Source organism: Lotus japonicus, chromosome 4 (genome assembly GCF_012489685.1).
Source record: "Lotus japonicus ecotype B-129 chromosome 4, LjGifu_v1.2".
In the NCBI taxonomy this organism is placed as follows: domain Eukaryota; kingdom Viridiplantae; phylum Streptophyta; class Magnoliopsida; order Fabales; family Fabaceae; genus Lotus; species Lotus japonicus.
This window is the reverse complement of record NC_080044.1, coordinates 73864275-73891041: the sequence shown is the minus strand read 5'-3', so window position 1 is coordinate 73891041 and position 26767 is coordinate 73864275. Positions and strand designations below refer to the sequence as shown.

Sequence of the window (26767 nt, the reverse complement as noted above, 5' to 3'; positions counted from 1 at the left end):
TAATTGACCTGCACTGTGCCAATCTGCTTTATCAATCCCTGAGCTTTCAATAAATACTTAGCCAGCTGTGCGTCCCTCGCCTGATATTCACCCTGGATTTGCCTGGAAACTATCTGAGAATCTGTCTTAATCATTATGCTCTTGACCCCCATCTCGATCGCCAACTTCAAACCTGCAATTATAGCTTCATACTCTGCCTGATTATTGCTTGCTTTAAAGTCAAACTTGAGTGACTGCTCAACTGTCACGCCACCTGGCCCTTCTAAGATTATTCCAGCTCCACTTCCCTTGACATTAGACGAGCCATCTACAGACAAACTCCATTCGCCAACTTCCATATTTTTCTCACTGGAAGACATTTCATTAACAAAATCCACCAATACCTGTGCTTTAACCAGACCTTTCCTGTCAAAAGTGATTTCAAACTCTGACAATTCAACAGTCCAGGAAACCATTCGTCCAGCCAGATCAGGCTTTTGCAAAACTTGGCGAAGTGGCAAATCTGTTTTTACCACAATTGGAAAGCCTTGGAAATAAGGTCTTAATTTCCTGGCGGATATGATTAGAGCTAATGCAGCCTTTTCAATTTTTTGGTATCTAATTTCAGCTCCTTGAAGAGCATGACTCACAAAATATATGATCCTCATATCATCTTTACTTTCTTGCAACAAAACTGAACTAACTGCATTATCAGAAATGGAAATAAACATTGATAATGGAATACCTGGAACTGGTTTGGCTAAAATTGGTGGCCTGGATAAATGATCCTTCAAACTTTGGAACGCCTTCTCACATTCTTCAGTCCAATGAAAAGTTTTGTTCTTCCTTAAGCATTGAAAAAATGGTGCTGACTTTTCCCCAGAACACGGAAGAAACCTGGACAAAGCCGCTATTCTTCCTGTTAATTTCTGCACATCTTTAACTGAAGCTGGACTCTGCATATCAAGTATCGCCTTACACTTATCAGGATTCGCCTCAATTCCTCTCCTGGTGATCATGAAACCCAAAAACTTTCCACTTTGAATTCCAAACGAACACTTTTCTGGATTAAGTCTCATGTTATGCTTTCTTAATTCGCCAAAAGCTTCTTCGAGATCAGAACAATGTGCCATCATTTCCTCTGACTTGACCACCATGTCGTCTACATAAATCTCCATGTTCCGCCCCACCTGCTTGTCAAACACCTTATCCATCAACCTTTGATATGTTGCTCCCGCATTCTTCAACCCAAACGGCATAGTCTGATAACAATAGTTCGCCTGATTTGTCATAAAAGCTGTCTTCTCCTCATCGGGCTGGTACATTCTTATCTGGTGATACCCTGAATATGCATCCATGAGGCTAAGCATTCCGAACCCTGATGCCCTATCAACAAGCTTATCAATATTTGGTAAAGGATAAGAATCCTTAGGACAATGTTTGTTCAAATCTGTATAATCCGTGCACATTCGCCACTTTCCATTAGCCTTCTTCACCATAACAACATTCGCCAACCATGTTGGATACTTTACCTCCCTAATAAATCCAGCTTCGAGTAACTTATTTGTTTCCACCTTCACAGCCTCTGCCTTTTCTTCGCCCATCTTTCTTTTAAACTGAACAATAGGTTTCGCCCCGGGATTTAAAGCCAATTTGTGACATATAAATTCCGGATCAATTCCTGGTAAATCCTTTGCACTCCATGCAAACAAATCCATATTCTCGGACAATAACTTCACTAACCTGCTTTCCTGACTTGTAGTCAAATTGACACCAACTTTCAAGTTTCGCTCCCCAATCTGGATCGCCTTAGTTTCCTCTTCTGATTTCATCTTGTGCTCACTAAATCCCTCTCGAGGATCCAAAATGATTTCTGATTGTTCTAAATCCACCTCATAGACCCGATGCCCCTCTTTCACCGCCTTCTTGCCCATGTGCCCATACTGCTTAAAGCTTTCTGAATAACACTTACGAGCAACCATTTGATCAGCCTTTAAAATTCCAACTCCTCCTCTGCTCAATGGATACTTCGCCGTTAAATGTCTTGTGGAAATGATCGCCCCCAATCTGTTTAGTGATGGCCTCCCAATAAGTACATTGTACGATGAAGTACATTTTACTACTAAAAACTTAATAGCAAATGCCTTCGCATTCTTCCCTTCTCCAAAGACAGTTTTCAATTCCACATATCCTCGAACAAATACTTTTTCTCCAGAAAAACCCACTAAAGAACCATCATAAGGCAACAAATCAGATTCATTTAGCCCTAACTTTTCAAAAGCGTCACCATAAATCAAATCTGCCGAGCTTCCTTGATCCAGAAGTACCCTCTCAATTTCATAATCAGCAATCCTCAGCATTACAACAATTGGATCGTCTTCGTGAGGCTGTATTCCCTCAAAATCTCGCACAGTAAACGTTATATCGGGTTGATTGGTTGCCCAACTTCCCCAATCATTAGAGTAAACAGCATTAATGGAGTGAACGTACCTTTTACGAGCTGAATTAGTCATCCCTCCGCCACGAAATCCACCAAAAATAGAATGAATTCGCCCCTTTGCTTTTCCATCTGACTGTCTATCCTGACCATCGCCCTCAATCTCTTTTCCATCTTCAGTTCGTCTTATTGAAGTTCCTGCTTCATCTGAATTGCTTCGCCCTTCAAGCTGCTTCATATACCCAGCCTTTATCAATTTGTCAATCTCCTTCTTCAAAGTAAAACAATCATCAGTATTATGCCCTGAAATCCTATGATACTCGCACCACTTCTTCTTATCCACGTAACCCGTTGACGGCTTTGGCTGCCGTGGAAAACGAATAACATTCGCCTCCAAACACGTGTGCAAAGCTTCAGTCAAATTAACCGCCAAAGGTACTGCACGGTCATTTTGATTCCGAGTCCACGTCATCGAATGTCCTGGCCCACGCACTCCATACGGTTGAGCACGATTTTTGAAATTAGAACGGTTAGCAAATCGACCGTCATAACGGTTACGATTATTATACCCTGAGCTGCTACTCTCGGTCCATCCCTTCGAATATTGATCTGCAACCGCTCCTTTTTTCGTCTCAAACTGCTGTTTCTGCCCTGGAACCGCTGCATTCGGGCGGTTGTTCTTGATCCGATCACTCTGCTCCTCCCTGATGTACCCTTGTACCCTTTCGCGCAAATGCACCATTGTCTCCACAGGCTTTCTACTCAAATTACTGTTCAACCCACCCGGCTTCAAGCCCAATTCAAAAGCTGCAATGCAAATTTCTGGCATTTTATCCTCCAAATGAACAGATAGTTGATTGAAACGCCCCATGTAAGACTGCAAAGTTTCGTTTGGTCCTTGACGAACATTAAATAATGTCGCCGGAGTTACTTTTTGTGCACGACTGGTAGAAAACTGAGACAAGAACTTTGTAGATAATTCAGTAAAATTGACAATTGACCTTGACGGTAGAGTGGTAAACCAAATCATCGCTGATTTTTTAAAAGTTGATGGCAACATTTTGCACTTCAAAGCATCTGATGCGCCTACAATGACCATTTTCGTGTTGAAATACACTAAATGATCTTTTGGGTCTGAATCACCATAATAAGAATCAAGCTTTAACGTCTTCAAATTGTCTGGGACGGCGGTATTCGCTATTTCTTCTGTAAAAGGTTGAAAGTCCACCACCGTCTCAGCCATTCTTCGATCGCCCTCTCGTAAACCCTGAGTCTGATTGAGATCAGTGAGTTGATTTTGTAATTGTTGATTATGTTGACGAAGTTCATTGAGATCATCCATGATCCGTTGAAGAGCATCGGGAGGAACATCATTTTGTTGAACATGATTCCTCTCTCCGTTCGCCCCGGATCGAGTCACCATCGCGGTGAAAACTGAAGCCTAGGAAAGTATCCTTCGGCCCCACGGTGGGCGCCAATGTTCTGGTATGGAACTATCCTCTCAGGCTAATCGATTTAGAACGAAAGGAATGTAAAATAGACCAATGAAAAATCAAGCAAAGGCTAAGCAATTGAGAGCAATAAGGAACGAACAAGATGAAAAATGTGTGAAAATGATAGGTCCCCACCGCTTGGGCGGTCCTCTTTTATTTATAGCTTGGGTTTTGGTCCGGCTGGACCATGGGTTGCCCGGCCCATTAATTACATGATACTGATTAGCCCATTCGGTCCGCCCATATCAGTCCAAGTTGTATAAGAAAAAAACTTTCACTGGGTGAGCTAGCTCTATCAATCAAGTCATGGTTGTTCCTAATTCGAATAAGATTACTCCCAAGAGGATACCTAAAGATTAGTTATTAGCTGAAATGCAGTTTTGTCTGTGGTTAAAGACAGCCTTTAATGTAGGATCAAGTACCTAACATCATATCAAGATTTCATGATCAACAAGTTGTTAGTGCAGAGCAGTTGTAACATTTTCTTTAATTGTTTCTCAGAGTCATACCATGCAACCTAAGAAACCAAGAATGCTACTGTAAAATATGTTGATCTAAAAAATCAAAAGAATGATGCTAGCCTGATTAGGCCAACAACATTACAAAGAATGGTCCACAGATCTTGCTGCCTAATTTTGCATAAAAATCCCATGTGGAAGATTCATATAATCATATGGCAAGTTGGCTATAAATAATTGGATAATTGAATATGATGTGCTCTGTTCCTGGCATCACTGACCAGCTATAGATACCATGTATTACTTAATTCCCTCTGTCTATGATAATCTTCCTTTGTCAATTGGATGGGTTCTCGAATGCACTCTTTATAAAATTGTCCTTTAAGGAATTCTTCTGTGCATGCATAGAAAATAATTCTATTGGGTGTTTTGTCTGTTATAATCGGCAATCTTTCTGCAAGCAATATGGAAATTTACACTTAGTTCACTAAACTTTAAGTTTTTTCATGTAGTCTTTAACTTTATTTTCTTCTCAATTCATCCTTTACTTGTTACATTTAGCATAATAGATATCAATACATATTGATTCAATCACTAAAGATAAATTAATTTTTTTTAAAAAATTGGGTGTTCAATTATCGCTAATGATGCGGCGATTATATTGATGGGCAATTCGTATGCTACTTAAAACCCCGGTGCCATGCCCTAGCCCGAATGGGTAACCGAAGGTGAATCCACTTGAGTATTTTTCTAAAAAAACATTTTGCAAAATAAACATTTCTGTTAAATCAATTATTGTTGTCATTTTTATTTTTTGAGCTATTATTGTTGTCATTTCAATATCCCCATATGAAGAGTCAAAAAAAAAGTTTCTAACATTAAAAAAACAAAAAGAAAAAAACATAACTAGTGGTAATCGAGCCTTCATTCTTGAGACCATTGTTGCGACAAGATTCAAAATCAAGCCCCAACTTACAAAGATCGCCACGAAACAGAGCAATTTTTAAGTTGTAGGAGCACAATTGAAATTAAGTTAATAGTTTTCATATTTTAGAAATACTATATTTCTTTCTGATTTTTAATACAAGAAAAAACTATCTCTCTATATAAGTAATCAAGCAATTAATTATTCATTAATCTTCCATACAATTTTACATTCACTTCTTGATATCATATTAAAGAGAACTCTTTTAGCTAGTGGTTGCAGTCAGTGTTTTAAAATTGACTTAGATCGGGTAATCAGACTGGAAGTCGATCACTAGGTCGATCGGTCTGGTTAGCGATTTCAATCAATTGGTAGATACCATTCTCCTAACTTGGTAGTAAAAAATTATTGGTAAAGAAGGGTTTTTATATATAAGATACCTTGAAGCATCGTTGAAAATTAAAGAAATCATGACATTGTTAAGACACATTAAGGATCAAGACAGAGTTAGACACCGAAAGTTCTATGTACTTGTTGAACTCCTTCTTTAGAAGTAGGACTTACGTTAAAGACTGAAACTTTTTTATCTTTTTCCCTGGGGACAAATTTTTAACTTATAAACGAAAGTACCGATCCTTCGCATATAGGTTTAAACAAATATGTAGTAATTGTTCAACAAATCTCACAAACTCAAATTCAAGTTTTACCCTACCTTTATTGGGGTGAAATCTATCATCATACATGCACATCAGCACATATGAATGGTGAAGGGTCCAAAGTTCGAACTCTGAAGAGAACTAATTTACTAATATTATTAAAACTAACATTTGCTTATAAAAAAAATACACGTACATATGACAATTGAGGTAACCCACCATACTCTAAAAAATAATTTATTCTTTTCTAGATGAGTGTGAACAATAAATTGAATGTAAATCATATTTCTCAATAATTTGTATGTACATCTAAATCTTTACAATCTCAGATTTCTATATTATACGAACTGGTTATGCCTATTAAAAAAAAACGAACTGGTTATTTTTAAAATCATACAATTCGAATTACATGTTCAATATTTTTGCACGCAAACAATTCTAAGCAGTTATACAACATTACAACCTAACTATTTTTAAAATCATACCATTATAATTATATATACATGCTCAACCTAACTAATAATATTTCATTGAGATTTGAAAACAATAATGTGAAACATCGAGTTAAGTATTACAGGCCAAACTGCAACTTCATGATTCGTGAGAGTTCCTCACTGTCTCCCTAAATTTTTGGATGCAAAGCTCATTCTCTGTTGTCATTCGGAAGCTAGCTAGGCCTAGACACTTCTTTAACTCTGTTCACAACTCACGAGAACTCTCACTCTCTCTCCCTCCATATTTGTTGGACCTGCAACATTTATACGTAACTTGAGATATGGTGCTTACTGCTTACATAAGAGAATGACTGTATATGTATATTTTTATGTGTTATTTCTCACAAAAAACGCGCACATAGTACCTACCTCGTAAATAACATGTTCCTGAAAAGTTTTCAATGATCAGTTATGATCTCTACTCTGACAGAGTCGTGATGTCATAACACACACACAAAGACGAAAGACTTGACCCTACATTATGATTAATTATATAGTGTTAAATATTTAAAAAGTCTTATAGCACTTTTTTTTTTGAACTCCTTATAGCACTTTATTAGATTAGTATAAAATCAAGTAGGGTTAGAATTTTTGGGGAACAAGGAATTTTTTTAGTGCTACTTAGTATATTAGTATATGTGTTACATCACTTCTAACGTTGTCACATGTAGGGTTATTGTATTTATATTTTAATTTTTTATGAAAGAAAAGTAAAATTAAATAATTGTTTATATATGAGAGAAAGAGTATTGACTATTAAGACTTAAAAGTACCTTGTTTGAACCAAATTTCGAAAGTAAGTGGAAGTGATTAACATGCTTCTCATGCACATTTTCCAACGTTGGATAATATTAATTGGCTTATCCAAAAAAAATCGCAAAACAATTTAAGAGCTAGTGGAATTAGCGGTGGTGTAGTTAGATATAGTGAAGGGAAGATATTCAAATGTTATCTAAATTAGTGGTAGAAAATGAACTTATGAAACAATGACTTCGACTATTATAAATTGTCAGGAATTTGCCATCTCTCAAGTTAGAATTGAGAGGATTCATCTTTAACAATTAGTATGTATTTGGGTAAGTCAATAATTTTTTTTTAGTAATTGGTTAAAGTCAATAATGATCCAAATGACCAAATGGAAATTGATAATTGATCTTCAAGAAATTGATCCCTTCTAATTTTAAATTGAGGAAGAAAACAAATACGGGAGTTAATTATGATCTAGCTAGTTAGAGCATTTTCAATGGTAGTATCTAATGTTAAATACACATGAGTATCTATTACCATTGGAGTACATATTTAATTTCAACATGGCAAAGATGAGTATGTGAAAATAGATACTCTACACTAGACTTGAAAAGTGAGCTTGTATTTATTACAAGCAATTACAATTCATATAATTAAATTATAAATATATATATATATTCAACTTTATAGAAACTTTTAAGAGTTGTTGGGTTGGAGTAAAAAGTTAATAAAATTGTGTAGATGATGTGGCATTATAGGAAATTGTAAAAAATGAAGTGTAGATATTTTAGTGAGTATGATGGATGTAGATGCTCTTATTTGCATTGTTAATTATACTTTGCATGTGGACCGATTGCATACATTTCTTCCCAAATAGAATTCGAAACATGTTTTTCTATTTTTGAAGTCTTTGGAGATGAAGCTAGCACGGTTAATTATACTTTGTATGTGGACCTTACACACATTTCTTCCCACATAGTATTTGACTATTTGTAACATTTTTTATAAGTCTTTGTGGATATGTAGTGTAGTTAATTATGCTTTGTATGTAGACCTGTTTGATATGTTTGATATCACGAAAATAGTTCATCAGTGTCATCTTAGACAATGCATGCTTGACACGTACAGTTCTAAAAGCTTATTCCATTTTAATTTTTAACCTTAATTCGTTTGGAATAGAAATTGATATATTTCATTTTTATTTAGAAGCAATTTCCATTGTATATATTGACTAATTATAAAATTTGGATGATTAAAAGATTTTCCTCGCTCTAACATTTTTAGTAGAGACAAATAACCGATTATTTAAACATTGATCAATAAATAAATTCGTTCATTTCAAAATTAATTAGCTTTGGCTCCATGTTTTTTATGAGATATTACTAGAACAATCATTCATATTGAGGATTGACCATATACTTTGTTTTACGCTCATTAATATTTAAGTCGATTGGCCAAAATGATTTCAAGATTTTGCATGAGTAGTGGCATACGCGGACGCTTAAATTGCAGGACACGAGAATGTTAGTACCTTGTCCACATGTTTAGGGCACGATTTTGCAACGTAGCAAAGGCAAAAGATTGCCAGCTATACGAGTAAATAAACGTTTGCATGCATGCATGCAGCTGAAAATGGGTTGATGATGGAGAGAAAATTTTAGATTTTGATGCTGCATTTATATTTAGTTTTAATTTATTTCCATATTTACCCGTTAAACCACCGTCATATATCAGCATATATACAAATACTAGTACTTTCAAATTTGTTGTTGTGTGTTTATATTTCTGGTGTGTTTGCTTTCTTGTACTTTGGGTGGCACCGTGGCACCTTGTGCCTTTGAATGATAGTTTGACTTATTAAAAAAACTAAATATCTTTAAAATTCAAATGTTAATTTGGCTTATAAAAAATAAAGTACCTTTCAAATTCATGCAATTCCTTATGTTTACTAATACTCACCATGTTCTTATAAATTTATTTTTCCAATTTTTAATTAAATATATTTTTTTGTTAAAGAAACAAATGTTAAGGAATAGAGTAAACTTTGCGCGCACAAACAATAATTTAAGTGGTAAAAGCAGATAAATATATCAGGTGAAGAGAGGTTTAGAAATCAACTTTAGATAGTTACATAGTTACAGTTTATTTTTCCAATGCACAAAAAAAATGAATAAAGTAGTTAATTTTGTTAGAATAATAATATAAAACTATTCATATGACCCTTACCCAACAACTTAAATTTTGAGATATTGGTTACTTGATATGATATTAGAGCCTCTATGACCAAGTGGTTCATGGTTCGATCTTTACCGCCCTCAATTTTTTAAACATAAGGTAGGTAGGCCTGTGCATTTATCCAGGCTTCAAGCACAAAGAACTCTCTCATGAGGGGGCGTGTTAGAATAATAATATAAAACTATTCATATAATTTTTACCGAAACAATTTAACTTTGGAGATAGTTATTGCTTACTTGACAAATTTCATGAATAAAGTAATGGTGGGATAAGGCACTTAGTTTTTAGGTGGGTGATGGTTGATTGTAATGAAATCGATCAATTATATTGGCCGACCAAAAACAAAATAGACCTGTTTTTGGGTAATTTAATCCTTTGGGTGCTTCTTCGTAATTAGCACTAAATTGTCACCACAAAAAATCGTCACAAATTGAAGATCGAGTTTATTGAGAGAAAAAATTGTTTGTCTTAAAGAAGTGGTGGTATATTTACATGAATTAGGTTTGTCCGTGAATGAGATTAACTTAGAACACTTAAGAGAAGACAATCTTGAAGCTTTGTGGACGAGGCGAGAGTGACCACAAAAATACAAATCCTAATTAATCCGTCACAAATAATGTGTCACAAATAATGTTCCATCGCTAATAATTTTGCGACGGAAATTTCCCCCTCAATATTCTGTCGTGAATTTATTTTATTTTTCACAAATATTTGTGACGGATTGGACTTCCGTCACAAGAAATACTCCGTCGCTAATTTTTTTGTGATGGTAATATTCGCCGTCCACACTCCTTTGCTAAACACTTCATTATTCACAAGAAATTTTTTGACGGATTAAATTTCCGTCACTATTATTTTATGACGGATGTATTCTTCATATCCTGTCGCTAATTATTTCTATTATTCACTGGAACTTTGTGATAGATAAATTTATGACAAGGGTAGCCAAAATAAAGAAAATTTAAAGAGTGGTATCACCATTATGATTGCCGACCTAAAAAATATCGCCACTAGAACTGACGATTTACACTATCAAGGTACTTAAATAAAAAAAAGTGCACTGGTAAATAAATTTCAAAATATATGATTGCACCATGAATATTAAAAAGCCCCAGTTCTCCTTCCTACAAATCTCTACTGAACCCAATAATTAATTGAACTGAATCAGTCCTTTTGATGATGAAATGAAAGAAATCTCAAAATAATGGAATTAGTTTTATATATCTTAAGTATGTATGAGAATATAAATAAAAGTAGAAATATTATACATCATCCGGTTCGTCACATCCCATCTCTCTGTCTCTCTCTCAACCTAACATAAACTTACACACTGCTATATATGCATAAACACTCTCATGAATAATACAAGCTAGCTCAAGTAAGAAATGCCTGTGGTGAGTGTTTTATTAATTCAAAAAGAAATCTGGTGTGTGTTCCACTTAAAAATTAATTAATAAGTGGCTATTAGGATGAACAGAAAAGAAACGTTAATGATGTGAATTGTGTGACATATTTGAAGGAAAAGTATATTACTTTACTTGTAGATATTGTGTGGACAGGAGATTATAGATAGTAACAATGAGCTAAGCTAGTTTCATTCTTAAAATTATCAAAAGTTCGAAAAGTTGTATTAAAAATAATTGTTGAGAAGCTCTCCAATCACGATGATATCCAGAGGTTGGTGAGAAAGACCAAAAAAGAAAATTATCAGAATTGATTTTGCCTCTTCGTCAAAGCAAACTGGAATTTTGTTGTCATTCTTGGACACTGCCAACATCTGTTATCAATTTCATCATATGAAAATGGTTCATGTTCTACGCTTTTTCTAGACCTCTCCTTCTTAATTTCAATTTGCAGCTTGACCTATTTCTCTGGTTTTTCGTCTCTTTCCAGATGTCACGTGAAGTTCATGTGAAGTCCATTGATTAAGCTAGCATGTGCAAGTATTTTGAATATAAGAAGGGGTAGATAAATGAACTACTCTCTGGAGAGTGGGTATTTTTAGAGGTGTTTGGATCATTGGATGCGAGGTGTTTTTTTAAGGGAATTGAATTTATATTATTTTATCTTGAAACACATTGTTTGAGTATTTTCTAAAAGGAATTTATTATAAAATTCATGGTAAATAAACTAAGTATTTCTTCCAATTAGATTCAAAGATAATTGAAATTACCTTAAAAATGAAGAATTTAAAATTCACCTCTCTCTCTCTCTCTCTCTCCTCTCTCTCTCTCTCTCTCTCTCTCTCTCTTCTCTCTCTCTCTCTCTTCTCTCTCTCTCTCTCTCTCTCTCTCTCTCTCTCTCTCCTCTTCTCTCTCTCTCTCTCTCTCTCTCCTCTCTCTCTCCTCTCTCTCTCTCTCTCTCTCTCTCTCTCTTCTCTCTCTCTCTCTCTCTCTCTCTCTTCTCTCTCTCTCTCTCTCTCTCTCTCTCTCTCACACACACACACACACACACACACACACACACACACACACACACACACACTAAGCATTCAACTATTAAAAACCTACATATACCAGAATATGCCCGCCAAGACGACTCTGAACGAGTAGGGTCGACCTGAACGAACTAAGTTAACCCTAAACTAGTCAAGTGGAGTGAGGGTGACCAGGGAAGACCTAAGCCTTAAAATTAGTCATAAAGCCTAAAATTAGCCCCAACCCCGACCTGAACGAGTCTGACTGACCTACATCTTGAAGTCGGTCTTAAAACTCACCTGAATGTGTCGGTCCTTCCCTGAACTAGTCGGGTTGGCATGAACAACTTTAGCTGACCTTAATCCTAATCCTGAGATAAACACTAAACCCTAATTCCTAAACCTGACCAGAACGGATCAAGTTAGGCCAACCTAAAATCAGCTCGAAACCCGACCTGTCAGATCAACGTGAAGGGGTCAGGCAGAACATAATGATTGGAACTGACTCGGGTTGACCTAAATCCTAAAATCAACCATAAATCCTAATTCCTAAACCTTAACCCGAAACTGACCTGAAAGGCCTAACACCGACTAGACCCACCTGACTAGGCGTTGATTTGCCTTGAACCCAAAAATCAGCCCGAGACCCAAAACCTGCAGATATGAACCCTAAAATTGGACCTAAACCCTACTTAGCACCAACGTGACCCAACTCGTCATCAAACCTCTTGATTCGTTGCGGATAATCCTGACCTAGTGTCCACCAGACGTCGACCTGCCCAACTTTTTCTGAAGTCAAAAATTGGCTATAAACTCGACCTTAGCCCTAAAATAGGCCATAAACTCTATATCTAACAACCCATTTTGCTTGACCGAGATGCCCAAATTGGCGTTAACCCGTCGACCTGATATATGCCGACAAACCTGATCCTCTTTGAACCCAAAGATTTAAGGTGTAAGTGAGTTGGGTCGGATTTGAGGTGTTATAAGTCTAAGCCAATCAAAGAGCCTTGACTTGGGTTGGGTCCTCCTTGGACTTGAACCGAACCAACCATGATCGGGTAATCTAGTTTAAATAAAATAATATAATTTTTACAAACATGCACTAAATTTGAAAAGAAAAATAAAAAAAATAACATGATAAATTAGACAAAACAATAAACAAAAAAAAGGGCTAGACACGAAGAGAAAATGTAGAGGGTGCTAGCTGCATACGAACTAAATATAAAGCTTGAATCACAACTCAAAATGAAAATTATAAAAAAATTTATTGTGGGAATGAGATGGTTGGGGTAATACTCAACGAAACATGAAGGTTGAGTGTAGAAATAGACTACTCACTCATTATTTCTAATATTATTTAGTTATATTTGGATTGTTCTGATTTGTGGGTTGGGTTGAGTCTTCAATCTCCAAACCGGGTATCAAAACCAAAGGTGATCGAGTGTAGTGAAAAAAACTGACCCAACCAACCCACCAAAATGTGATTAGGTTTGTTCAGGTTGATAGGATCATGGATTGAGTTGCACCCGCTTACACCCCTACTGAATTTGACCTCGTACTTGACATGAACCCTAAAATCACTCCTTAAACCTATATCTGACCGACTCGACCTAGAGTCAACCCTCCCGTCTTAACGTCTACTCACTCGACTCGAAGTTGACCCGCCCGACCTGTCGCCAACTTGCTGGAGCTGACATTGACCATACGACGTCCTATAGTGACTGTTACAAATTTTGAGTTAAAATCAACGCTTATCTCATTGGTTCACAATTTTGGGCAATTCAGCAGCCTAATTATAATAAAGTACAACAATGTTTATATCGACACTATTCATTTGAGATATTGTGTAATTTTTTAGTTAAATTAATTTTTATCTGGTATCATTAATAAAAATACATTATGGAGTACTATAAGGGTACACTAATGCATTGTATATGAAGAGTACACTTGCAAAAAACTAATATATCTAATAAATCTATTTCATGCATTTGCATTGGGCAACATTAACCTAGTGGATAAGTATATCTTCATATTTCATATTTACATCTACCAAAAAGAAGAAATGAGAGATATATGTGATTTGAAAGGATAAAAAGAATAGAAAAATAAGTGAAAGTAAAATATGGAAGTTAATAAGAGTTGTGAATAAATCAAAACCTTTAACCCATTTCAATCCATAAGAAACAAAGCTGCCTACTTTGTAAGTAATCCGTAACCATGGACAAGCCTTAGACCCACACAACCGAATCCATATCAATCTTTCCTTATTTAAAATTGATTGCATGCCCATGAATTAATGGGGGCCAAATATTAGCGACCAGCCAATGCACTACCTCTATCTTATTATTATTATTTTTATAAGGGGTATTTTAACCCAATATATATAAATAGGGAAAAGGAGAAAAAAAGCAAAAAATATTAACTTTACAATAGGCAGGATTTAATGGCTGAACTTGGGGTGTCTAAGGTCACTCATTTGATTGACCATGCGTCCAACTCTTGGAAGCATGACCTGGTGGATTTTATTTTCCACCCAGCTACTGTTTCCATTATTTTATAAATTCCTTTGCCTTTGCATGGTGGTATTGATACTCTTATGTGGCCTGAAACTGTGGATGACAATTATTGTTCCAAATCTGGATATGTTTTTGTTCGCAGGAAGGTTCTTGGTGCTTGCTCTTCAACATCTTCTCAGTCTTCGCTTCCTGCACCCTTGTGGAAGAAGTTTTGGCGTACCGATGCTCAGCCCCGTTGCAAGGAGGTGGCGTGGCGTGTGGTCTCTGGTTTGCTGCCTGTCCGTGCTTCCCTTCGCCGGAGAGGCCTTGATGTTGACCCTTTGTGCCCGTTGTGCGCCTTTGATGAGGAGACGATATTTCATTTGTTTGTATCTTGTCCTGTTGCACAGAGCTTCTGGTTTGGTTCTCCTTTATCCCTTCGGTTGCACAGGTTTGGAAACATGGGGGAATTTTTGGCTGATTTTCTCCCTGTGGCAGATGATGATGCTCTCGCGGTTTGGCAGGCAGGTGTGTATGCTCTTTGGGAGACGTGTAACCGTGTTGTTTTCCAGGATGGTGAGGTGCCTGTCCCGGTTGCTGTTGTGGTCCAACGCTGTTGTATGCTAGCTGCTGCTCCCGTCGTGGACGCAGCCGTGGTGCCCAGACCAAGCCCGACGCTACCATCTTCTTGGGTAAGGCCGACGCACGGAATTTACAAGCTAAATTTCGATGCAGCGGTGGCATCCACGGGGCTGGTGGTTTTTGGTTTGGTTGTGCGGGATAGGCATGGTGAGGTGCTTGCTTCTGCAGCACAACACCTCCTTCCTGCTTCTTCGCCAATCATGGGGGAGGCAATGACTCTTAGGTGGTCCATGCAGCTTGCTGTTCAGATGGGTTTTGGGCGTGTGCTGTTTGAGACGGACTGTTTACAGCTCTTCCAGCGTTGGAAGAAGCCGCCAGATGGCAGATCTTATTTAGCTAGTATTATTGCTGATTGTTTCATGTTATCTCGTTTTTTTTATTATGTTGACTTGTCTTTTGTTCGCCGGGGGGCAATTCTGTTGCTGATTACCTAGCTGGTAATGCTTCCAATTACTCTGACATGGTTTGGTTGGAAGAGGTTCCAGTTGAGGTTATTGATTTGGTTCATGCTGATGTAATGGCTTCTATGCCTACTTTTGCTTAATATAATTGCAGTTTCCATTAAAAAAAAGTCATATAATCTCCTACTAATGAAAATTCACCACCCACAACCTCTTTGGAGACAGATTAAAGAGATCATGTCTCATCAAAAACTTACCAGGAAAAATTCCATTGGGAAAACATGGTGAAGGTTAAAGAGATCATGATCTTCTTTCCTAATAACGCCTTGGAAAACCTCATCAAGGCAGCATGAACTAGTTGATAAATGCATTTTATTATAATTTATTACTAGTAAGCTTTCATCAATCTTGACTTGCTATATATGATTAGTAATTTTGTATCAGGGATATTTAACTTATGAACCCAAAACCATGGAAGGATTTTCAATCGGGTAATTATAGAAGGGAAGGGGATCTTGAGCATCATCCACTCCATATTGATGAAGATTAGCTGTGGTAGGTGTCTTGGAATATTTTGATAATCAAATTGGGCACGGCAGAATTCTATCCTAGTTAAGAAAGCTCTAATTAATATAGCATAATATAGAAAATAGAATTGCAAGTGGAAGAGTAGGTAGCAATTTTAAGTAAGAAGTGAACCTATATATACATATATGAGCAGAGTCGTAATTAGTATAACTGGCCTAACTATAGCTAATTGAGTTGAAATAAAACTGAAAATAGCTACCTGAAAACAGAGTAACAAGTTAGTAAGTTAGATCCACTATATATTTGATAATTATTAATTGGATTATATATAGTCTTAATTTTGAAGTTGAATTAGGCCTAGGTACAATGTACAATACCAAACTTATCCATTTGATGTAAGACAGGTCATTAACGTCAACTGATCTTAACTAAAAATCTTATACATATATAGCTAAATTTTTAAACTCATTAATTTTTCTAATCTAAACTAAAAATCTAGATGACAGAGACACATGTCTAGAAACATATCAAGTGAGAGTTCAACATGGAAAAAGAAGTTCATATAACCTTTTAATCTTTCATGAATGCAGTCAAAATTAGACTTATTAATCAATAATGGTTGAAGTTGACTTATTTCACCTCAAACTTTTTGTTTGAGTGAGAGGGAGAGATAAAAAGTACTTGAACTTTTGTTATAACTCCCTAAAAAGTTAAGAGCATCTCCAATGTAAGGTTCTTAGTTTTTATTTTTAAATTAAGAACTAAGAACTGAGTTATTAATCACCGGAGGGAATGATGTGAAGTTCTTAGTTCTTAAAAATAAGAACTAGGTTCTTATATAAGAAGTTTTACTATTTAAGTTCTTAGCATAAAAAAATAAATTTTCTCTTTCATTCATTTAATTTAAGTATTGAATTAGCATTTAAATTTAAATGAAAATTATATGAAAATAAAAAATATTAATATAATGATATTGTGAGACCGGATAAATAGTGCTAAGAAATAAGAAATAATAACTCATAGTTGGAACAAAATTGCAAAGAATTGCTTAAGCACATGTGGCAGTATGAGCACACAAGAATAATGCTAAGAACAAAGAACTAACATTGGAGATGCTCTAAGTACTACGGCAAGCGGAGGATAATATTTGGTATATTTACATCCATTTTCACCTATAACCAGTGACGGATCCATAAACTTTGTGTTGTGGGGGCAATATTTACATAAAAATTTATAACATTTAAAATACAATATATTACTATTAAAAGTTTGAATACATATGATAATTGTTTTCTATAAATTTTTATATTTTTGAAATATTGCACAATTTTTTGCATTTGTTTAAGATTGTAAAAAAATTAATTTTTTAGAGACTCTTATGGCAAAAAAGAAGACATTATCACAATTATTAAAAGGAAAAAAATTAAAACAAAAGCACTTTAAATATTTCCCTCTATAAGTAACTTAACAATTATTCAATCATTCATCTCTGTTATGATTTCACATCTGATTCTTGATTATATTAGTAGCATAGAAAGTTCTTTTAATTGTTGTGGTTTAGTTTGGAGCCTATTGAAGAATTAAAAATGAGTTTTAGAACTTCTCACATTACAGTGTCCCAAGTTTATAGAAGAAAAAAAATGGATTAAGCATTGTAACGTTTGAAGACAAGTAGTGAGTTAATGCAATGAGTTTTTATGGATGTTTATGTTGCTATAAGGTATAAGTAAACAAAATGTGGATCAAGAAACCATAACAAAAGTTAACAAAGTTGAGTAGTAGTAAGTAAAATTGTAAAGCCAAGGGGGCATTTATTATTTCGTGGGGGCATTTACATATTCATATTTTAGTTTTATATTATAGTGATTGGGGAAAAACCGACCAAGATTACCTGGAGGGGTAGAGAGAGAGGGGAATCGTGAAACTCTGGTGAGGAAGGGTGGCGGGATGATGGTCTTGACGGAACTCCATTGCTGGTCGTGCCCGGAAGGGGTCCATGCGATGACACTCCGACGCTCAAGTTAGAAAGTTGATTTTTTGAGGTTGAGAAATGGGGATAGAATCATGTGTACCTTAAGTTCTTCATGACTTGGCTTTTATAGAGAGTAGGATTGCGTGGTTCGAGGCGATCATGAGTGCCTAGTACATCCTCAAGCTCCGTGCCTTTGCCTCGGCCACTGGTTCGTAATTACTTAGTTGGTCGGTCGGGGTTGATCGTCCTTAGTCTTGGCCGGTTGAGGAGACAGTGTGATTGATCCGGGAGGTGATCAGTTGGAGCGTCTCCCAAAACATATAGAATGAACAAAAATTGTAAATGTGGTGGGGGGAAATGCCCCACTCCCTTCCCAAGTACATCCGTCCTTGTGGCGTGTTTGGAAATACCACACTACGTGGAAAATCACACTTTGGGTTGGGCTAGCTTGATGTCTATCCGCATGTATGGAACAAATTAAGCATGTTGAGATTTTCGTTCATATATTTTAGAATCAATTCTACTCCCAAAAAGCTATTAGAAATAACTTCTCTCATAATCAATTTTTCTTCTATTGTGTTTTAAACATGTACTACACTTTACCATAAATGCAATTAGATTATTTGCAGAAAATGAATGTGGATGTGGAAATTAGATGTGGTGGGTCAAAAGAAACACAGTTAACTAGTACCAATCAAACTCGAATCTTGTTTTCTCTAACTTGAAGGAAAAGCACAAGAACAACACTGAGTGAAAAAAATCACTTTTTAGGGGTCCATTGATGACTGAATTGGTCTTTTAGGCGGCAGAAGAAGAAAGTCGACTATTTTGGACAACAAACCTACGATAAAGGCAAGTGGGACTTTTTGTCCCCTATTGTCTTCTCTCACTGCACATGCACCTTTCAGTGGGTCTTAATAACCCTTTTGCAAAGTTATGGTGGATATTGATTCTGCGGTAAAATCAAGTATTAATTCATTTTAATTATAATGAAAAAGACACATAAAAATTAAGACATTGCCACCATTTTGCTTCATGCTACAGAAGCATGCTCTCTCTAATTATTGCCAGATGAGTCACATTTTGAAAATCGTTTTCCCCTTGTTCTTCAAATATTTTGTTTGTCTTAAAACACGAACTAATTTTTTTTGTGCGGTGATGATTGTGCAGAATTTGTAGGCAGGGGAATCTTGACAAATAAGTGTTACCTAATTCAAGAAAGCAGACAAATGTATATATTAGAGACTTTGTTCTTCTATAACTATAAAAGTTGGCAAATGAGATTTGCAGAAAATCTTGGGTAAAAATTATGTAATTTAGGTGATGAGGTGACAAAAAATTCCACTAGAAGAAATGTAATTTAAAACATACATTAATTTGTTTAAAAGAAAAACATGCAATTAAATATAAATGGATGTATGGCCTGAGTAGAAATAATGGTGGAAAAGCATTTGACGCAGTGGCGGACCTACCACAGGGCTTGGTAGGTCCAATGCCCTGGCTCAAAGTAAAAAAAATACAAATTTCTTTGGACTAGGTAGGTTTTTTGGCCCAAAAAAAAATTAGAGAAAAGGCAAATTTATAAGAAAATGCAAAGTTTAGGGACTTAATCATAAAATTTGCCTAGGCTTCCTAAAATTTCTAGTTCCGCCACTGATTTGACCTGAGTCAAAATATTCTACTCGACCAGCACGTAGCCAATCTCGAGACTACAAAGTCATAAAAATTGATAAAATAATCTCCATATATAGAGATACCAGTTTTTCATTCTGATATTTTTTTTTCACGTTCTACATTCTGATATTAATCATTTGTGAAGTTTAGAAAATTAATATAAACTGCAAAGTGGGTTCATAAAAAGAAGAAAAATGTTATATTGATATTATAGAACCGCCACAAAGTTGTGAAGATTTTCCTGCTCTCATCTTGTGTGCTCGCATTTTTTTCTTCCTTTTTAAAATGCCCACAAATTGTGTACATTATCATATTGATAAGATTGTTGGATAACAGTATGTAAAAATATCATTATTGATAAAAATATCTATATTTTCTTGCAAATTTATTAATAGAAAGTTCGAAAATGAGAAAAAATAACACACGGACATTAAAATAAAATAAAAAGTCAAAACTCAGATGTAAAGAACACTCTTCAGAGCAATACCATCCAAAAGAAAAATCGAGTGGCACAATGAAGGTTGAGACACTTGGGATGAAAAGTGGAGCATTTTGGTGTGGTCTTCAATGTAAAACAAGAAAATTCCGACGATGGAACTGATGGTGGAGGCCCCATGCTTGCTTTGGCTAGAGGTTGATTGTGCGATCTGCGTATAACTACGAGCAGGCAAGCAAGCTAGGTGGGGAACCGATCTGGTGGTGACAGCACAAGTTGGCGAGTTATGTTTTTACAATGGCCTCAAGTTGACTCCTATGCTTGTGGAAGCCTTTCATTCATGAGTATTTAATGGTGGCATTTGACTCACATCAAAGAGAACACATCACTTAACTTGCATATTACCATAAAAGGCGTTCAATACATTGATCTACCATTGATTTTGGCTGTCAACTAGCTAGTTGTGCAATTGGTTTTGATTTTTTTTTATAAGCAAAGAAAATATATTAAATGAAGTACAAGGGGTACTTCAACCCAATACAAAGAGGAAGAGTGAAAAAGAAGAAGTAATGGAGAAGAAATATCTCAGAACTTAAAGACCCCCCGCCCAATGGAGGCACAACTTAATAAAATATGCCTCATTAAAACCTTACCAGAAAAATTCTCTTGGGAAAAACCTGGAGAAGGAAAAAGAGTACATATTTTAGAAAGCCAAATCGAGACCACCAAAGGGAATTACAAAATCCACCCACTAGTTGAAGACAGGGTAATTGAGTGCAATTGGTTTTGATAGGGTTACAGAATAAAATAATATGCCATGTACTTTGATCTAATATCAATAACGTCATGTCCTGCGCATATATGAGAATAATAACTCTTAAATCAATGTGATATTCAATATTACTTGATACTATCTTTTATATTTTGACATGTTTTGCCTTTTCCAAAAAATATCTCTATCATATCGTGGATGATTACTTTCAGATTTGATATACCTTAAATATATAAATACCACACTCTATGTATAACCTACTTTGTGACTTAATCATTATATTATTTCTCCATGAGCTTTGCTGACTTAAGCATAAGAGTGTCTTGTTGCAGTAAAAGGGCAACCTCTATTCGTTTCCTAGGCACAATCTTTTCTCGCCACCTAGGCGCAATCCTAGCCTTTCCACTCGGACAATGAACATTTCAAAGGTGTATCCAAGAGGTAGCGCAATGGCTATGTCTCAGAATCAAAGGAGAAGTCAAGAGGTTCCCGCCATAGCCACATTATTAGTCACGTTCCTACAATTGCTCACATAGGAGACTGTTGGAAGTATCATATCTCAATGAAGACGATGAGTCCCTAACTTTTATAATTCCTTACTCTTCGGCTCGCGGAAGAGGGGAAAGAAACCCACGAGTACTAAGTCTTAAAGTATAATTGATGGTTTGTTGAGGTTTGGTTCGGGCCAGTTTTCCTGGATAAAAGATAAGTTTGTGTAGTTATAACATAATTTATGATCTAGCTTGTGTATAAACTTTAGCATTGTAACACCCCGATTTCGGTGGCGTCACTTTAGTAACCAAAATAAACTTAATGCGGAAAAACGTGAAATTTTTTTTTTTTTCGATAATAACTAAGACAAGACTGAATTAAATAAAACCCAAAAGCGAAAAGCAATAGAACTAATATACAATATATAAACAGCCCCCGCTGTAAGTAACAACCTCGTCACGAGTAACCTCCAGTGACGGAAAGAAAAGTGCAACGCCCGTAGGCAATATATACAAACCAAATGAAAAGGGTGAAGTGCCCGCAACACCATCCCTCAAAACTGAGAATCAGCTGACCCAATGGCCTGAAAATAAGACCTCCTAAGTCCAACCAACTCTCTGTGATTCCCGTAAGGAAACCACACAAAAAGCTATAGGCGGATCTACCCTGTCCCCTAAGTAACAAATGAAGCAAGACTGTCAGAGCTAAAACTCTACTCCTACACTAATCCTAACTCGAGGAGCTCATACCAACACTCAAAACTATGTGCTAGCATGATCATCGTCTGAATCAGAATCCAGAACGACCAAGTCTACTAACCCTATCCGTCCTCCCCTCGCAACCGCAGTACGCTCCGATGCTGGACTCACGGGCTTAGGGCCCGAACCCTGATCATCGATGATCGCAACGGTGGGTGCACTAGACCCTGCCGAAGGCACTCCCACTGGAATCTCCTCTGAGGGATCCTCCTCGTCTGAAGACAATGGTGGTGGTGGTGGTCCTCCAAGTCCTGGTCCACAGTGAACGCCCGGTGGCAAGTTGAAGCTGATAGAGCATCGCCTCAACACTCCTGACCTCAAGAGTGCTCCACTGTCCACGTGGTCCTCCATGATGCGCCCCGAATACGTCGCTCGATGGCTCGCGGGGTCAACCACCCACGACCCGGGGTCGTCCTGATCGATCATCTCATACCTAATCCCCCCCGAAGGGTGGACCATGGTGAACCAATCCGCAATATTCATCTGACAAAAGGCGTTGTCCGCCAAAACACACACAGAAGACGCGAGGGTCAACTCTAAAGAACTATGTAGATAATAAACCCAATAGGTACAAATAATAAATAGCCACTTAGGCTTATAACTAGAGATGTCATTCCTAGGGTTGCATATTCCATAATGTACATAACAGCAATAATAACAATTAACATGTTCCAAATAGGATTTACAAATAACAATCACACTCGACAACTAAATTAGTATGTATGTTGCATGATATGCAATGCAGGTTAACCCAGTCAACCAATATGCATTCCGGAACGGATGGACATCATCGGATCAGCCCTAACACCAGCCACGGTGGGACCATTTCGGCCCGTGATGCCTCTTACTCCAACATCATCATGTAGCCAGATCAGCATAAAACCCGAAGGTCTGCCATTTCGGTCTGCTACTAAGAGTCACCTAGCAGCGCTCTTACGCGGAAATCCTGGTCTTATAACCAATTTTGGAATCCGCCGTGGTCCGGTATCTTGCCGTGTTTAAACCACTTAATGAGTGCATGCAATGCAGTGATTAGCCAAACAACGTCTCCGACCTCACTCGACACGTCGCCACGTGTTCTAGCTAAATTAATGTCTCTAAAAGCTTACCCTAAGGTAAAGTCGATTCTGCGACAAAATACAATAATCATAAAATGAGTGCAACCACTCACGATGACTCTTCGGGTCATCAATACTCTCACGAAGTCTCACGCTTCAGTGAAGTTTCATGCTCTCACAAGGTCTCACGCCTCAGTGGAGTTCCATGCTTTCCACAAGGTCTCACGCCTCAGTGGAGTATCCCGCATTCACAAGGTCTCACACCTCAGTGAAGCTTCTCGGCTCATCCCTTGGATGGCTAACAAACTGCTCAACGAGCGAAGGAGTACCAACATACTCAGAACTTACCAAACTCCTCAACACTTGGATCCGACGACACTCCTCGCTTTTCCAAAACTATGATTTGACTTCCAATGCCTTCCTTCGAGGTTGTTATCATTACTTAAAGATTTTGAGGTTATTTAAGGTCTTATGAATTTTCTTTATAAAATAGATTCCATTTTGTCTTATCGCAAGTCTTATACATTTGCAGGATCTCCCAATCCCAAGTCGCTTCCAGAGGATGTCTCGATCCACTAAACAAAATTAAGGCCCGAACCTCGTTCGTCCTATCAAACTTTCTCAAAACTCTCAAAATAAAATCGGCATGACCTGCCCGCTATTCTCACCATTCAGAATCTCAGATTCCAGTACAGAGCATATTTAAATCATCACAATCAACAACATGTCATATATCAATAAATCGCATCATAAACACTTAGCACTTAGCATATCAAGCATGCACCACACATCCTAGATTACCCACATAGCACATAGCATGTAAGACAATCTCAAAAACATTCAGTAGATGAATCATCTACATTGTCAGCCGAAGCCTCAGAAAACATTTTCCAATCACACACAATTCCAGTGCATAAACAGTAAACAATGTCGAAACATCGACCCTAAGCATTAACTAGAGATTCAGTGAGAAGCCCTCACCTGAAGGTTCTCCAGAATGATCGTCTAACGCTTCCTCACCAACAAAGCCTTGTTCCTCAGGGAATTCCTCAAAATCACCTTTAGAGCAAAACCACAGAAATACTATCAGAATCTATCGGAAACTAAACTATCAATACTTACTAAGGTTACACGAAGCAATACATACTCCGAGGTACAATAATCTAGCGCGAAAGGACAAGTTTTCGGAAAATGAAATTTTCCTCCTCCCCCCTATAGGGCTCGGCCACTTTGGTTAATTGTGGGGTTCGATTTTTCTTCGATCAAACTTGGTTCCTATGCTATCATTAGCCGTAACTAAGGGTATTCTGAACTCGGAAAAATTATCGGATCAAAAACTGTCGCAGGGGTATTTTGGTCATGATTTTTAACTTAGAAATTTCAAAACTGAAATCCCAAAAACCAAATTTTGCAGGGACGTTACTAACGACGATTATGACAACTAATCCTACTAACACTAAGCTAAGGCGATAGTTTTTAGCCTAAAGGTTGAAGCTTTACACCAAAAACTCCAAAAATGGGTATTTTAGGTTCAAATTGATTCCGGCGGAATTCCGGCGACATAACGGAAAATCTAATCCGGCAGAAGTGATCTTGGGCACATATAGAAGAGGTTTAGAATCAGAAATGAAAGATTCAGGATAGTTTTGCAAAAACCCAAAAACTATCCGCTCAGAAAACTCTACAGAAAAGCTATGGAAAAAGCGATCGGAGGTAAGGATTAGCGACTATACCTCGAAACCTTGAAGCAGCAACTGATTGATCGACGATCAAGCAAGGATTGAACAAAATCTTCTTCTCCTCCTCTCCTCTCAAACTCGCGGCCTCCTTGGATGAAATGGGTAAGATATTTGTTTTTTCTCATTTCTTGGCTATATATAGAGGTTGGCAAAACGCGGTAAAATGAAAGTTTCGCGAATCTGATATTTCCGGCGTCATTCTCCGGGAATTAATAGATATGTTTTGGCGAAAGAATTCCAAAACTATAAAGAGGTCTCCTTGTATTTTTGGCAACTAATGCATAGTCGGTATAAAACTATTTTACCCGATAAGTTGCTTTTTGCATCGAATGTCGGAATAGAAAACTTCCTTCGGAAGAAAGATTGAAATCATCAAGAGAAATGGGCGTACGCGTGTAGAATATTCATTTGAAGCTCTGAATAGATAAAGTCTTCATTGTCGAGAAATTCTAGGGTTTTGAAATACCAGGGATTCGGTTTCGGCAAACTTCCGATGATTGGAATCGGACGTTCGTAGATCCTAGAGTTTCGCCTCGAAACGATTTTGATATATGGAAAAAGAGAAATTCTAACATTTCTCTGAAGATTTTTGGAATTAACTTCCATCGTGCCTAAAAGTGAAAATTAGCTATATACTAGGGTTTCTGACCTAGGTTTAAGCGTAAAACGTTCGTGCTATAACTTTTATCGATCATAATGCAATCCTTGAACTTTTCCTGAACTTTCTCCTTCATAAATATATTTCATTTAATAAACTTTCGTTCAGGTTTCCCTTCACATTACATCAACCCTAATCGTGAATAAGAAGTTTATTCACTTAGCATAAACTTAAAAACTCGGGCCTTACAAGCATCAATGAAAATCATTTTCATTTGCCCCATCATACGTTATAGAATTCACTATTTAATTTTGAACGTGAATTCACTATTTCACACGTTCTCCTTAATCAAGTAACTTCTTCTTTTTTATACAAGGAGGGCCTAAGCCCAATCAAGTAACTTCTAGCTCAAACGTGAAAACGCTTGCCTTTATATTGAAACAAACATCCTTTTATAATGGATGGTAAAACTGAACGGAATATATTATTGCAAAGGTTAACATTCCATAACGTGACGTAGATAGGTCCGTTCTGGTGATGTAATCACGTTGCTGGACATGTGGGCTCCACGCATTTGACTGTGTTTCGTTGATTGCTGGTATAAGTTTTGAAATTAATGTCAAACATACTCGTAGTTTAAATATTAGTTATCGCTCTCAGAAGGCTAACTCCGTTCACACACACTTTTTTAGCCTCCAACTTTTATAAACTCATTTTAAGAATTTTTGTATGCTTTCATTTAAGACTATTAGTGGAATGAAGTGTGATAGAATGGAATTACATAACACTAATAGCTAGTATATATCATTTTTTTTCTCTCGTTTTTTTCCCAAATTTAGGTGGAATGTGATGGAATAAAATATGACTGAAAACCATTAATCATTATGGAAAAGTAACTGTTCTCATTTGTAATGATATAGAGTGATCAGGAAAACGACCAAGAACACTCGAGGAGGGGTGAAAGGAGAAGGGAGCGGTGAAACGTTGAGCTGAAAACAGAAGGGGGCGTAGCACCTAGAGTTGGGTAGGATGGAGGGTTGAGTCTGAACGTCGTAGTTGAGCCTAAGAGAGGTCCTTGCGAAGGAAATTCGATGCCTAAGTTAGTTCAGAGAAGATAGTGGAAAAAACTTTAAGTGTTACAATGTTGAATACCTGAATGAGACTCATAGGGAGGGACCCTTAATATTTATATATACACCTGAGGGGTTATGATAGCCCCCCATGGGAAGTCATAAGTGCTTAGGTTCTGGACGTCTCTCTGCCACTAGATCTACTCTTTGGGATCTAGCAGTTCTTCAGAGATTTGACGGCGAAGGATTCCTAGTAAGTAGGGACTAGACCTCAAACCTCGCTTGTAGC

The 26767-nt window shown here is 36.9% G+C and overlaps 1 protein-coding gene across 1 annotated transcript; it reads left to right on the top strand.

The window, feature by feature from the left end:
* The first annotated feature begins 14439 nt into the window (after positions 1-14439).
* Positions 14440-15524, top strand: LOC130713345 (uncharacterized). Its single transcript, XM_057563117.1, has 2 exons — positions 14440-15349; positions 15457-15524. Exons 1-2 carry the CDS (start codon positions 14440-14442, stop codon positions 15522-15524), a joined length of 978 nt encoding a protein of 325 aa, XP_057419100.1.
* The last annotated feature ends 11243 nt before the right edge of the window (positions 15525-26767 follow it).